Source organism: Phyllostomus discolor, chromosome 5, assembly GCF_004126475.2.
Source record: "Phyllostomus discolor isolate MPI-MPIP mPhyDis1 chromosome 5, mPhyDis1.pri.v3, whole genome shotgun sequence".
Lineage (NCBI taxonomy): Eukaryota > Metazoa > Chordata > Mammalia > Chiroptera > Phyllostomidae > Phyllostomus > Phyllostomus discolor.
In genome coordinates, this window is record NC_040907.2 from 168,562,376 (window position 1) to 168,576,830 (window position 14,455).

Here is a 14,455-nt window from a genome sequence, read left to right on the forward strand (position 1 = left end):
CTGGGCCTGGCGCCCAAGGAGCAGACCCCACTAGGACGTCACCTGCCCGGTGACATTCGACCCAGAAAACGGCTACAGAGGAGAGAGAGCAGAGGGCTGGCGGGCCGACTCACCTGTGACATTCACCATGAAGTAGACAGTCTCACTGTCTACAGTCCTAGCAGCCGTACAAGCATAGAGGCCGGAGTCTCTAGGCGTGGCGCCTTTTATCTGCAAGTACTCCCCAATAAGCACTGTCCTATTGTCGGGCCCCAAGTGTACCCCATCCTTAGTCCAACTGATCATGGCAGCGTCTCTCAACTGGCAGCGCAACTCTAGCGACTCCCCGGGCACGGCCGCGAAAACTTCCGGTTGGGAGATTTGGTATTTGGTTGGCGGCTCTGCAGAAAGGTGGGAGAGAGAAGATGGAGACAGGTGGGAAAGGAGGAGCAGGAGAGAACGTCCATCCAACACAGGTCAGTTAGAGGCCCCCGTATCCCTAGGAGAGCAGTTCTCGTTTGCAAATGGCCCCGGCAAGGCTGGCCTCTCCCCCCGAAACCACCGAGACCCCCAGGAAGCCAGGAGCAGCCCTCGTTTGGGCAGAGAGCGGAGCGTGGGAAACAGGAACCAGAGGAAGCCCCCAGCAGAAGCGGCCCCGCCGAGTGACCCCACACCGGAGGGCTTTAACCACAACCCCGGGACCCAGCAGGGAAGGCTACTGTACGGGAAAACTTTTAAGTCCCTTGACAATCCGCAGCCCGCCGGCAAGGGCCTGCCATGCGATCCTGGAGAAATTCCCTCGGTGTGGCGTTTTTTTACGTGTCAGAATGTGCGTTTTACAAACTTCTTCACTCAACATGGCTGTAGGACTGTGTCCACACACAGGTGTGTGCACGCACGCACACACCCACTTATTGTGCTACAAGTTGCCTGTAGTCACAAACCCAGGCTTCCTGAAATGCTTCCCACTCAAAACCAGTGAGTGGGTCCTTCCACAAAACCACCGCCTGGGTTTTCGTGGGCTTGCGAGCTCAGATTGGAGCGTTGCTGGACTGAAGACTGAATTTGATGCTGGGACAAGCTATTTTTCCTAACATGATAAAAGCCTAGAGCTCGTAACACCAGAAACAAAATGTAAAACGCCCCGGACAGCAAGGAGGCGGTCTCCATGGTACATAAACGGACCCTGAAACAAATCCACCAAGTGTACTGCACGCCAACACCAACCCCCCCGCCCCCCACCCTCCCAGCCATTAAAGGCTCGGTCCTGCCCACCCCCACCACACACCCTGGGTTCCAGCCCCCTCGGGCCTCTGCCTGTGTCCCTTTAGGGCTACGGCTTCCTTCCTGGCCTCCCTGCTAAACACATTTTATCCTGCAAAGCCCAAACCCCTCAGTCCCCAGTCCTGGGTGAGGCTTGTCCCCGGTCACCCTGACCTGGAGGGAAGTGGGTCACCACCTTCCTGTCTCTGAAAAGACACCAAGACCCTGGAGAGAGGGAAGGAAGGTTTAGAACAAGCAGCCATCTTTGTGCCCCGCCCCTCCCTCGGGGCTGTCCCTGGGAGATACAAGGCTCGGATTGGAGCCTTGAACACAGAACCCCAGTCCACAGGTATGCAGGGCTGGAGGGCACTGTGTACCCTCTGTGCGCAGCCAGAAGGGACCATGAACCCTTAAGGGGAACAGCCAGAGCCACGGCGGGCTGGGACCCACGCGGGTCCGTGAATCCACTGGCTCCCAGTCCTCCAGGTGAGAACTGTGAATGGCACCCCAAGTCCCAGGTCTGGGAAACATAGAGGCTTCCCGGCTCTGGGACGGCTCCAAATCTGGACGACATCACGGTCGCTTGTCCTCTGAGTGTGGTCTGCATGCATCTCCCAAATCAGGTCGCAACGAAGCTGCTTCACCTTTCAGCCCCACTGCTGAAGGGTCGGCCAGGGCTGCACGCCCCTGGCGCCGGCATCGCTCCTGACCTCCTGACCTCCTGACCACTGCCACCCACAGCCACCACGGGACGACGGCCAGGGCCCCCAGAGGGGCGCCTCCGGAGGCATGCACCCCAAGAAGGGGCAGGTGTGGCACAGAACGTGAACAGAAAACGACAGCCCCAACAAAAGGAAGAAAACAGGAGCTGAGTTTAACATGCACCCCCATGCCCCCCCAAACAAGGACGGAAAGCCCGACAGACAGGCAGGTTCAGTTTCAAGTTTGTTCCTCCTCATTCAGCAATCATTTACTGAACACCTACTACGAGCCTCACTGTATTCCGGGTGCTCAGGCAGCAACAAGGAAGAAAAACAGCCCTGGCACTTAACAGTCCCTGCAATGAAAGGGGAGGAACTCTCATTCCAGTGGGCAGCGGAGGGGAGCAGACATAAATATAAAATCTGCAAAAAATACAAGGTACGGGAGGTGGTCATATACGTGTCAGGTGGAATACAGCAAGACAGCGGCACCCCCAGAGGAGGCGGGGGAGGGCTCTTTCCAGCGACGGAGCTGGAGGACCCCCCCAACCCCCGCCCCGACGGGCACACTGCCACACTCATTTGTTTCCCCAGTGAAAATGGTCCGTGGTCATCGTGCCGGGCTGCTGTCGCTTTGCGATGGCAGAGCCGAGCAGTTGCTCACAAAGGCCTCAAACGTTTAGGGTCTTGCCCTTGACACGAAGTTTGCCAGCGTCTCCATCGGACGGTCAGGGAAGGCTTCGCCAGAGAGGAGCGAGGGGCCAAGTGCCCTTCGAAGAAAGGCGATGCTGGGAACTCAGGTGGAAGGTGCTCGGGCTGAAAGCCCCGAGGCTGCTTACGTCCTGATGCGACTGAACTGAGTGACTAATAGCTAAGGTTTCCAACTCTGCAGACTGGGCAGGAAAGGGAAAGGAAAAGAAAAACGGGGACAAAGAGCACGAGATAGAGGAGAAAATAGGGAATGACCCCAAATCTCAGACCGTCTCCCCGCATACTTGAGTCCCAGCCTCATGCAATGTCAGAAGTGACGTGGCCCGAAAGGCCACCTGGTCCAACCATTTCAGTAGCTGGTTCAAGCAAAGACCAGATGTCATTTGGGTCCCCCGTTTCCCACAGCTAATTACGGAAAAGCACCCACAGTGTTAGAATGAATTTACAGGAGTTAGCCTGGGTCATGAAATAGTATTTATTGCAACTACATCATCGTATGATTACAAGTCACTGAGAATGTTATGGCATTGGCCTTCCTCTGAGTCAGAATGGGTCATCAAGCCATCATCACTGAGCAGGGAAGCGGGTGGACGCACATGGCCACACTTCTCTCCCTGACAGGAGAGACGGGGAGCCGTTCCAGCCCTGGAGAAGGAGAAGCCACGTCCTTGTGTCATGGAGGCAGAGGAATGCGCTAAGACTGTTTAAAAAGCAGAACAGAGGCCCTGGCTGGCGTAGCTCAGTGGATTGAGCGCAGGCTGCAAACCAAAGCATTGCAGGTTCGATTCCCAGTCAGGGCACATGCCTGGGTTGCAGGCCATGGCCCCCAGCAACTGCACATTGATGTTTTTCTCTCTCTTTCTCCCTCCCTTCCCTCTCTAAAAATAAATAAATAAATCTTTTTAAAAAAGTAACTATTGCTTAAAAAAAAAAAGCAGAAGAGAGAAGCAAGACAGTTGAAATTATGGGGCAGAAAAATCTCTCCCCACAAAGGTGCGGTTGTGATTTCTCTGATTTTAAAGAAAAACATTTGACTGAGAACCCTTTCCTTCACCTGGAACAGGTAAGCCGCCAAGTCCAGCTGAAACCAGTGAGCCTGAGCCGCTGGGCCAGCATCGCCAAGGGGACACCAGCCCCTGCAGATTGAAGGAGGAGGGCAGGGACCATGTCTTTTTTTATTGTTATTATTTAAAGAATGTATTTATTTTTAGAGAGAGGAGGAGGGAGGGAGGAAGAGAGGGAGGGAAACATCGATCAGCTGCCTCTCACATGCCTCCAGCTGGGTAGCTGGCCCGAAACCCAGGCATGTGCCCTGACTGGGAATCGAACCTGTGACCTCTCGGTTTGCAGGCCAGGGTTGGGACCACATCTTGTAAGAATCCAACGAGCCAACCAACACGAACCTGATCTTCCAAACTAGAACCCACTGGGCCCAGGAGAGTCACTATCACTGTCACTCTTCCAGGCTGAACACGCTCACCATGACCTTGAGCGCCACTCCTTTCAGAGGGCAAACAGGAAATACTTGGATCTGTCCACCCATAGATACAAGTTTCCTGGCGGGCTCCCGTCACGATGGCCCGGTAAGCTGACTTGAAGCACTAAAAGTGGTTTTTATTTCCAATAAAAGCAGGTCAAAACTGTTACCTAGGTCTCCAGTTAGAAAGGTAAGCTTTCCAGCCCTGGCTGGCGTAGCTCAGTGGATTGAGCGCGGGCTGCGAACCAAAGTGTCGCAGGTTCAATTCCCAGTCAGGGTACATGCCTGGGTTGCAGGCCACAACCCCCAGCAACCACACATTGATGTTTCTCTCTCTCTCTCTCTCTCTTTCTCCCTCCCCTCCCTCTCTAAAAATAAATAAATAAAATCTTAAAAAAAAAAAAAGAAAGATAAGCTTCAAGGACAGTAAACAATTCCCCAAAACACATCGCTAAGAGAATGATGTTCCTTGGCAAAACCGAGCCAGTAACTGCTACCGCGGTCAATTCAGAAAGCGCATGCTCTCCCCTCGCCTGAGTGGCCACTTCACAAAAGGTTTATCTGGGGGTCTGCGGTGTCCTTGGGGAACCCTGCTGAAGGAACTGGGCAGCCACACCGTGCCTCTCAGGAGGACCTCAAGGGCGTCTTGGGGGGAAGACAGCCATTGAAAGCAACAGAAAGGAGGGGAAGGGAGAAGAGGCAGAGTCCGGAAGGGTGAGTGGGGTGCATGGGGGGAGGGGTAGGATGCCACCAGGGTCCCCTCCCACGCCACCCAGCCTGCAGGTTCCCGCCTCAAAGACAACTCAGGCCACAGTGCCCAGAACACAGGCCTGGCCCGGACCCCGCACAGCTCACGGAGGCAGCTTGGTCCCTGCCCCCTCCCAGGGCGGCCATTGGGAGCTCTGGCTTTTCTCCCTCACCTGCATCCTTCAGGTGACGTCCCTGCCCACCCACTCACGGCCTGTGCGGCGGGACTTCCCTGCCCTGGCGCCAAGACAAAGCGCCAGCCCCCTCTGACATCAGCAAGGCCGCATCCGCCTGACCCGGCAGCCTCCCTGACCTGCTCAAGCCGGCCCCCCCACACTGAGGCACCCCCCTTTCCCGCCGCTGTGTAACAGATGACAGTGGACACAGAGCTGAGGGTTCCCTGGGAGATTTAAATAATGCCTTTTACAGCATTAACATTGCCCAGATTCACTTTTTTCTGGTGCCACGTCATGCTTCTAACCTTTCCGATGCAGAGGAGCGCGGAGAAACCCCCAAGGAGCGCACCCTCTGACAATTTCCCCGGCCCTGCTTGCACGAGGAGGGAAGATTCCAGAAGCCACTTGGCTACACAGCAAATGCTCTTTCCAAGGCTTCCACAGACAGACAGAAAATGTTCCTACGTATCTTTCATGCTGTGAATTCAAATTTGAAAAGTAGTGAGAAAGCCAGCACACACACACACACACACACACACACAGTAGGTTTGGACATTTCTCTGTCCATTACCCGAAATGGCCAGACAAACAAGTCCCTCTGGGGATCAGGGTAGAAGAGGCCATGACCTCATGTCTTCGAGTGATGTCACACTGATGTCACCAGCCACAGGCTGCATGAATCCTCCCGTGTGGATACACACAGGGAAACAAATTCTCGCCGTGTGTGTGAGTGTGTGTGTGTGAGGTGCACTCTCGTGACATCCAGAAGGCGGTGGCTTCCTTGACTTCATCGCACACACACCTGGCTGAGCGCAAATGCCTCGCCAGGGTCACCCCGAGACCGCCGCGGCGGCGCGGGAGACGGGCTGGAACAGTAAGCTATTTCAGGTAACACGTTCCGTTGCCAAGCCAGCGATAGCAGCACTTCACACTGTCACTTTTTATAATGTTTGCCCATAAACTTTCCCCATGTGGTTTTTGAAATGGCGCCCGAGCGCAAACAGGGAACAGATGGGAACCCCGTGTCCGGCCTGTCCGATCGCTTTGCGGGGAGCGGACGGCAGATTTAAACTGTTGGGGAGACGACGGCAGGCTGTGCGAGGGGGGCAATGCTCTGCATCCCGTTCCACAAGTTAGGCCCTTTCTGGGGTTTCCTCGGGACGGTGTCCTTTCAAGTGTCAAGGTTAATCGCAGCTAAGAAACGGGGACCCCGGCTTCAAGGGTGGACTGGGGTCACCCCCAGAACGAGTCCCTGGGTGCACCTCCCTCTCAGAAAGTCAAGGGAGTTCAAACCCTCAACACATTCCTGCAGAAAGGGGAAGAAAGGAGGAAGGAAGCAATAGAAATCCAGAAAGAGATTCCTAGCCGGGGCTGGGTGGGGAGGGGGGTTGGGCGGGGGAGAGGGCGAGACGCCAGGCAGGTGCAAGTGCAGCGGAGGCTCCCCCCCCCCCCCCGGCAGGGGCGTGGGCTGCAGAGCGAGCCCGGGGCTCTTGGCACAGCCTGGAGCTCCCACGGCAGCTCTGGGGGAGCCTTTCGGGTGGGGGCTGCAAGGCAGCCTCAGTTTCCCAGCGCCACCCTCATCCTCGGCTGCCCGGTGCAACAGAAGCGGATGGCCCCGCTGTGGGGCTGCCCGTGTCCCGACAGAAGAAACACAGAAGGAAGCTGCCGATGTCCCTGCGATGTCACAGTGCGGGGAAACCCGCGGCAAGGACGTGGCAGAGGATGCTGCCGGCTCCGGGTCACCTGGAGCCACCCTCCTGTTCTTCCAGGTGGCCTGCAGCGGCCATGCCCCAGTCCTGGGAAGAACTTTTCACCTGGCCGGCACCCAGTGTCCTGTCCATGGGAGTGGAATACGGACTTCTTGTGCACATGGCACCCCTGGCATGGAGGGAGTCTGGACAGACGGACAGACAGACAACCGGCATTGCAGCAGTTTGTCAATGACTTCCAGTGTCGGGGCTCTGGGAAGAGAGGAACCCCTACTTTTCACTGGCACATTCTGGCCTCGCTGGCATCAAAACTCTCCAACAGAGAGAGAGAAAGCTACGGAGGTGCCCACCGTGAACTCGGAAGGGACAGCCCTCCAGGGCCCCAGCTCGGGGGCTCTGCAGACACGTGGGCAACGAAGACAGCGACGGAGCCGGCGGCTGCAGCTCAGCCGTCCTCAAAGCTCCCCCCCCCACCCCCGCCCTACAAGAACAGACTGGCAGGAGGAAAACACCCTCACATCAAACGGAGACCTTATAAGGCATAGGTACTACTTGTTCCTCATACTCTGCACAACATAAAAGATGAAAGGTCTCCACCTCGAGACACGCTGCCAGCAGGAGGACAGAACCCGAGAAAGTCAGAGCAATGGAACGCAGGTCAGCGAGCGGGCTGAGCGGCCGCTGCACTTGCTCCCCCCCACCCCCCCACCGGGCGTCAGGGTGCCTTGTGGACACATGTCAGGGCTTAAACACCCCCCTCGTCAGGACCACAGGGCTGTGACCGCCACTAATGGCCACCCCTGCCACGGCAGCCTGACTGTCCCAGAGAAAACTCCAGACCCACTCCCATTCCTGACAATCGGGTGGAATAATGGCTAATGCTTCGAACATGGTAACCATCACAAATTATATATTTAGGCACACCCGTCATATAATTTAGGTCTGTCTATTTCTCAAAGAAATGGGGCAAACAGCTCTCCAGGCTCGAAGGGAGAAAATACAAATGTAGAAATAGCTCAGTGCTGAAGAACACACTCATTGGGGCGGGGGGGGGGGGGGCGGTCACCAAGTAGTGAGGCCCTGTTTGGTCAGCAGCCCGCTCCCTGATCCTGACGTTTTCAGCTGGGGTGGGGGGGAGAGACAGAGGGAGAGGGAGAGGGAGGGAGGGAGGGAGGGAGGGAGGGGGGGAGAGAGAGAGAGAGAGAAAGAGAAAGAGAGAGAGAGAGAGCGAGCGAGAGAGAACAGGAGGGCAGGTTCTCTCCCCGGTCACCACACTTGCACCAAACTCTCATATTCACAAGAGCAAAATCCCCGCAGGAGCAACCGGAAGTCAGACCTCAAGAGGGTCGACGGCATAAATCCCTTGATGCTCCTCCCTTTCTTTGCTCCACTGAGAACTTCAACACTGAGCCCCTTCTTTGTTCGCAAAGCATGTCCCAACGAGCTGGGCCATGAGACGACCCGGTGCCCGGGATGCAGAACGTGGCGGCGCTGGCAGTTACATCGGAGGGGCCCGCAGCCCCAGGTCCGGTGCGCAGTGAGGGGACGAGGCGCTTGGCCGCCTGGCCCTTTGGGCCCCGGGCCTCCGGCCTTCTAGAAACACACTCGCCGGACAGGGCGGAGGAAGCTGGCAGTTCTCGGGGTCTTCAGGGCGTCCGAGGGCACAGTGTCCTAGGGGACACCGACCTCCTCATCGAAACGCCAGCCCTGCCGACCTACAGGGGCCCCTGGGAATCTCCTGTGGTACCCCCCCCCCCCCCGCCAAGCAGGGAGGGAGTTGGGGGGCGGGGTTTGAACCTCACAAGGAGTCCAAGGAAGGAAGAGGATTTGCCTTGACTTTTATCAACCCAGTCTTTAAGGTCAAGGGTGGCCTTGCAGAGGTGGCTGAATGCAGGGGATCTCCGGTTCTGAAAACCTGACCCTCAAACCTGGAGCACATTCGCGCCCATGAGCTCAGACGACAGCGCTCAGCCCCGCGCAGACGGCAGTAAGCTGCCTGTCTTGTCAGAAGCTCTTCCGACTCCCACAGCTGCTCCCCGAGTCCTCCATGGACACTGGAGTGTTAGGGCTCCAGGCTCGCTTCGGTCCCCTCCCTGCCGACCCTCCCGAAAAGGCTAGGACAGGCTGGGACGTCAGAAGCACGCACTCAGAACAGACCCGAGTCCCAAAGGGGCCACATACAAATCATGTGACCTGGGACGAGCCCCCTCGACCTTCTCACCACGTCACGGCTCTTCACCCGCAAGCTGGGGGCCGTGATGAACGAGACGGCTCACAGAAAGCGCCCGGCTCACGGGTCGGCCACCCACCGGGAGGCCTCCTTGCCGAGACCGTCCGTCCCCGGCGGCAGCAGGCTCGGCCCGGGGGAAAGCAGAGCCGTCGGCGAGGCCTTCAGCATGGGAAGATGGGGTGTCAGGCAGGAGGAACCTGCTGCTCCAATTCTAGAGTCTCATCGTGGAGTGCAGTGCCTAACTGCCCGGTGTCATTCTGCTTTCTGCGTGGGGTGTGTGTGTGTGTGTGTGTGTGTGTGCACGCGCGCATTACAAACAGGAACGAGTCACAGAGGTCTTGTTGCCCTTCCGGGAGCCTCCTTGCCCGCCCCGTATCTGTGGACACGCAGAGGACTCCACCCTGGCCGGCTCTTCCGGTCCTTCCCCTACACGTGCTGCTCTCCCCCTCCACCCCTGCAGCTCCCCTACCCCCACCGCCCTTGTCAAGGCCTCTCAAGCCCCTGCTTGCAGGTTCACATTTCTACCTGCCCCAGGGAATGCATCACCTGGATGTCTGAAGAGAGTCTTATCCAAAACAAGCAAGAGACCTTAAGCCTCCTCCCCCTCCTCCGCCTCCTTTGGCCTCTTTCTTGCTGGTGTCAGCACAAAACATCCACCCAAGCGGTTACCAGTTGGCTCTGACGCCCCCTCCTCTCCCTCTTGCCCACCATCCCGCCGGCCCCCACATCCCGGCCCCAGTTAACTCTACCTCCGAAACAGCTCTCAGGCGCGAGCCAGGGCCGGGTCTGCTGTCTGCTCCAGCCCTCCACCGTCTCGCCCAGTGACTTCCACAAGCCCCTGGCCCATCACTCACAGTTCACCCCATGGGTCCACTATGGACCACCAGAGTGGTCCACCATTCACTTCTGAAAAGTGACTCTAACCTCCCCTTTTAAAAAAAAAAAAGAAAAAAGAAAGGCCCTGGCTGGCGCAGCTCAGTGGATTGAGCACGGGCTGTGAACCAAAGTGTCGCAGGTTCGATTCCCAGTCAGGGCTCATGCCTGGGTTGCAGGCCATGGCCCCCAGCAACTGCACATTGATGTTTCTCTCTCTCTCTTTCTCCCTCCCTTCCCTCTCTAAAAATAAATAAAATCTTAAAAAAAAAAAAAGAAAGAAAAGCTTTTAAAAAAAAGAAAGAAAAGGAAAGAGGAGAAAAGGGCACAGACCCTTCCACGCGCCGGCAGGGTAAAACCCAGGAGCATCGCCCACACTGAGGCCGTGGCTGCTGCCGGCCCCAGGTCCACCCCCACGCTCCCCCCTCACACCCCGGGCTTGCCTGCCCACACAAGCACTGTTCCCTCTCCCTGCACCCCCTGTTCTGAAACTCCCCGCCTGGCAGGCTCCTACTCAGCCTTCAAAACCCAGCTCAAACATCGTCTCCTCTGTGACACTTCCCCATTCTCACCTCTAAGAAGACACTTGGGGCCCCGTCCCTCCATCGAGTACCTACACAACCAGACCCAGTCTTCTTCCCTCGCCCGCCTGTTTAGTCCAACCGAGGGCTTCCTAGGGGGGAGGGGGGGGGGGGATCAGTGCAGCGCTCTCAGACTTCATTTTGCATGAAGACCACCTGGACAGTTTGGTGACCCAGCTTCCCCCCGGCTCCACTCCTGAAGTTTCTAGGTCAGCAGGCGTGGGGTGGGGTCCGGGATGCTGGAGTTTTCACAAGTCCCCAAAAAATGCTGATGGCACCGGTTCGAGGGCCACAGTGTATGGCCGTCAGCGGCAACACCCAAGGACAGGAGTCTGGGATGAGCCCCGTCAACCTGGGCGGCCCCTTCACATCCCTGAACTTCAGCGTCCTGGTTTTATAGAACAAGGAAACGCCAACAGGCTAGCCTACGGCCAGTCAAGGTCGCCACAAGGACGAACCCACAGGCTCCCTGGGAAGGTCTTCATCAACCTTCAGGTGGAAGGCACATCTGAGGGGACACAGTCCCCTGCCTGCCCGCCTGCAGCTCGGCCCGGGTCAGGGCGGGCCCGGGTCTCCCTCCCTTCCTCTCTCTCTCTCTCTCTCTCTCTCTCTGCGGGCTGCAGATTAACACTAACTGATCGGCAGGCTGTTTTTCCCAACCACGTGGGAACCTCAATTCGCATTCCTCTGACTTTAAAACAGGGTTTTCTTCAAATGAACAAATCTGTCACTTCGAATATACGTGCATTACCTAAGCAGGGATTTCTGGAATGTTCCCAAATAGAACTAAACACCCAAGGATCTTGAGAGGCTCATCACTATCAACACCCGTGTACAGCACCTGTTTGATTTCTCCACTAAGGGAGGAGGCCCGTGGCTTGTTAAATACCATCTACTACTCACCCCGCCAGCAAATCTGATAGTATCTGTGTGGGGGGCATGTTCCCCCCCACAGCAGTCCCCTGAGAACAGGATCCCAGCAGGGCTCAGGGCTGACTTCTCACAGCCCCACGGCAAGCAGGGAATAACCCTGAACCCCGAACCCCAGAGGACGGGTGGCCAAGGGGCCTCACACAGCCCACACGCTTCAGGACCTGGGTTCCAGCGTGTGGGGCGCTCAGCCTGCTGTCCGGGGAGCATGTCCCAAACCAGCACTCTGACCACATTCCAGAAGCAAGTTTCCAGGGGCCTTCCCACACTTAGTGTCACCTGTGGCTCCTAGAAGCCGCTGCTGGGCACAGCGCACCTCCCCAGTACTGACACGAACAGTCAGCCCTGGCCAGCTGCTCAGCGGGTTGGAGCGTCACCTCGATACCCCAAGGGTGCAGGTTCAGTCTCCCTCGAGGGTGCACTCAGGAATCAACCAATGAATGCATAAATAAGCAGAACAAGAAACCGATATCCATCGGTCTCTCTCTCCCCCTTCCTCCTCCTCTCTCTCCAAAGTTAATAAATCAGCAGTCCATCAGAGATGTGTACTCAGTGGATACATTTGCCCTGCAACCCCCTCAAGGGTCAGACTGACGCCCAAATCCTATTTAACGTTTTCCCCCACCCATGGAACGGCCCCTCCTCAGTTAAGAATTTTCTGAATCAATGAGTACTTTTAAAGTAGCCCCAGGGACAAAGGAAAAGGGAAGGGGGCGGGGCTAGAGTTATGCCAAGAGGACAAGGCTGCCTCCTGCTTTTTCAGCCGGGGGGACTTCGGGGCACATTGTTCAGGGCGCGTTGCCTTCAAGGGCTCGGCCTTTCTTCTCTCCGAGGGACCCAGTGGGACCCAGTGCCGACACTCACTCGGAGCTGGCAGATGTGCCCCGACAGGTCCCCCAGCTGCCCAGCCGCATCGCAGCCATTTGCAAATGAAGGGACAGCAGCTGGATGCTGAGAAACAGATGGCCCTCCTCATTTGAATGGGTTTGATCTGGCAGCTCAGGCCTAGGCGAGTTTGGGCCTGGCCACGTGCTAGGGCTCACAGCGGCGGCACAGACGCTTGGCCCGAGGGGTCTTTAGCGAGCTGCTGCCAGAATGACCTCTGGAGAGGTCTCCCCGCGTAGAGGGCAGGCAGAGGGGGCGCCTCCCCAGCTGGCTCTGCCCCAAAGGGCCCAGAGAGGCAGGTCGAAGCCACGGGGATCTCTTGTTCTCCTGGTGACTTGCAGAGAAAAGGAAAATCCCCCCCCCACCCCCCGGGGGGGGATCCTGAGCCACAGGACTGAAACCACGTTAACTCAGGAAGTTTCAAATTAAGATAGGTGCCACCCGGACTAACCTTTCTCCCCCGCCCTGGGCCCCTTTTCTTGGCAAAGAGGTAAAAGCTCCGAAGAGGTAAAAAGCACCGAGAAACAAACAAACGTGGAAGAGCCCCTGGCTCTCAGCGGGGTGGGTCCCTATCAAAACCAGCCTGGGGGGCACCTGACCTGGGAGGGTCCCTCCGGACTCCCAAGCACCTGGGTTGCCTTCCCATGGACTGGGCGCACCTGGCCACCCTCCAGAGAGAAGAGGGTCCCCAGGAGAGGCCTCCAAGAGGCGAGCTGCATCACTGCCCAGCCCAGGTCCACCTGGGTCCCCTGGCCACCCCACCCTCAGGCCACCTCCCTGGCCTGGCAAGAAACTGCTGCCCCGGGAAAGAGACAACAGAGGAGGAGGCTGACAGGACACACGCAAGTGCGGGCTGCCCGGGACCACCTGCTCTGCTGGCACGCCTGTAAGGGCGGGCACCTCTAGTAACAAGCTGACAGCAGACGGCAGTGCCATCTCCCAGACAGGGCACGGGGCAGCCTACGGGGCTCGCCTGGCTGGTGCTGACTAGGTAGGGCCGAGGCAGCACGGTGAGTTTGCTGAAGTATTAAGGCGGGCACCCACCTCCTTGAAGAACAGCCCCCTGGGGGCGCCCATAAAAATTTTTAACGTGGCACAGACCCCCTGCCCACCCAAGCCCGGCCTACTTCTTCAGGCTCCTCTGACGCCCCGCCCTCCTCTCCAGCACACTGGCCTCTTTCTTGGGGGTTCCCCGAGCCCCTGTGAGACACGCCACGTTCTTCCTTCACAGCACCTTCGCCTGGGACTGGACCTGGCCCTCGTGTCTGCAGCTACGTGACAAATGCCTGTGTCCCCACTCAAGAGGACTGAGACTGCTCTTGGCTCGCCGCGCTACCCCCACAGGACTGGCCCCAAGGAGGGTCTCGAAAACCTCGCCTGGGGGAACACGCTCAAAGAAGCCACAGGAGTCGTTGTTGTCCTGCGGTCCGAACAGCATGCTGTACCGAAGACCTCGTGTTCCCTGCCCAACTCCGGCGGAAGCTGTCGCCGCACCAGGACCTCGAGGTTAGGAGGGAAAACTGCCCTGTCTCCTTCCAGCCAAACGTTCTACAATGGCCCGGAATGCTGGTGACCCCTGGGTGTCTTCACTCACCGTGCCAGTGACCCAGGGCCACTCAATGTGCCAGTGACCCAGGGCCACTCACCGTGCCAGTGACCCAGGGCCACTCACCGTGCCAGTGACCCAGGGCAAAGTGCAGGGACCCAACCGGCTCCCTCCCGCTCTGCAGCTAGCTGGAACCACTCAGCATTTAGCTTTTCTTAAAACCACCACACTGAACTTTGTTTGCATGAAAAATGGGCTCTTCTCCCCAGCCCCTTCTCCCCCAGGACGCCCTTCCTAGCTGAGGCTGGAGGAAGTGTGGGTGTTGCTGCCCCTCCTGCGCTCTCACGCTTGGAATTTTCCTTCCCTTCTTTTCCTTGCCCAGTCCCCGACACCAGAAAGGCCAGGCGCGCACTTGTCATCCCCGTGGCTCCAGGCTGCGGGAGCCCCAGGTGCACGAGTGTGTGCAGGCGGGCGTGGGCCCAACCGCAAACCAGAAATGCTGAGGGAAAAACTTGACACGGAATCAAAGGGACAATCAAAAAGGCTGAACCTTGGTAGGACCCAGGGCCAACCACCAGAAGCCATCGGGACAAGGAACACGTGGGGGTGGCCCGCCTGTGTTCCGCAGAGGCAGCTGACGAACCAAC

At 57.7% G+C, this 14,455-nt stretch overlaps 1 protein-coding gene across 15 annotated transcripts in view; it reads right to left on the reverse strand.

Annotated features, from left to right (window-relative positions):
- FGFR2 (fibroblast growth factor receptor 2) overlaps positions 1 to 14,455 on the reverse strand; it is a 100,119-nt gene that overhangs the window by 73,256 nt on the left and 12,408 nt on the right. For 9 of the 15 annotated variants that reach the window (XM_036027401.1, XM_028512412.2, XM_036027404.1 and 6 more), the window contains exon 3: positions 114 to 380. The exons of the other annotated variants lie outside the window; for them this stretch is intronic. In XM_036027401.1, the coding sequence (XP_035883294.1) occupies positions 114 to 380 (267 nt within the window). The remainder of the gene's footprint in view (positions 1 to 113; positions 381 to 14,455) is intronic. 15 annotated transcript variants of the gene reach the window in all.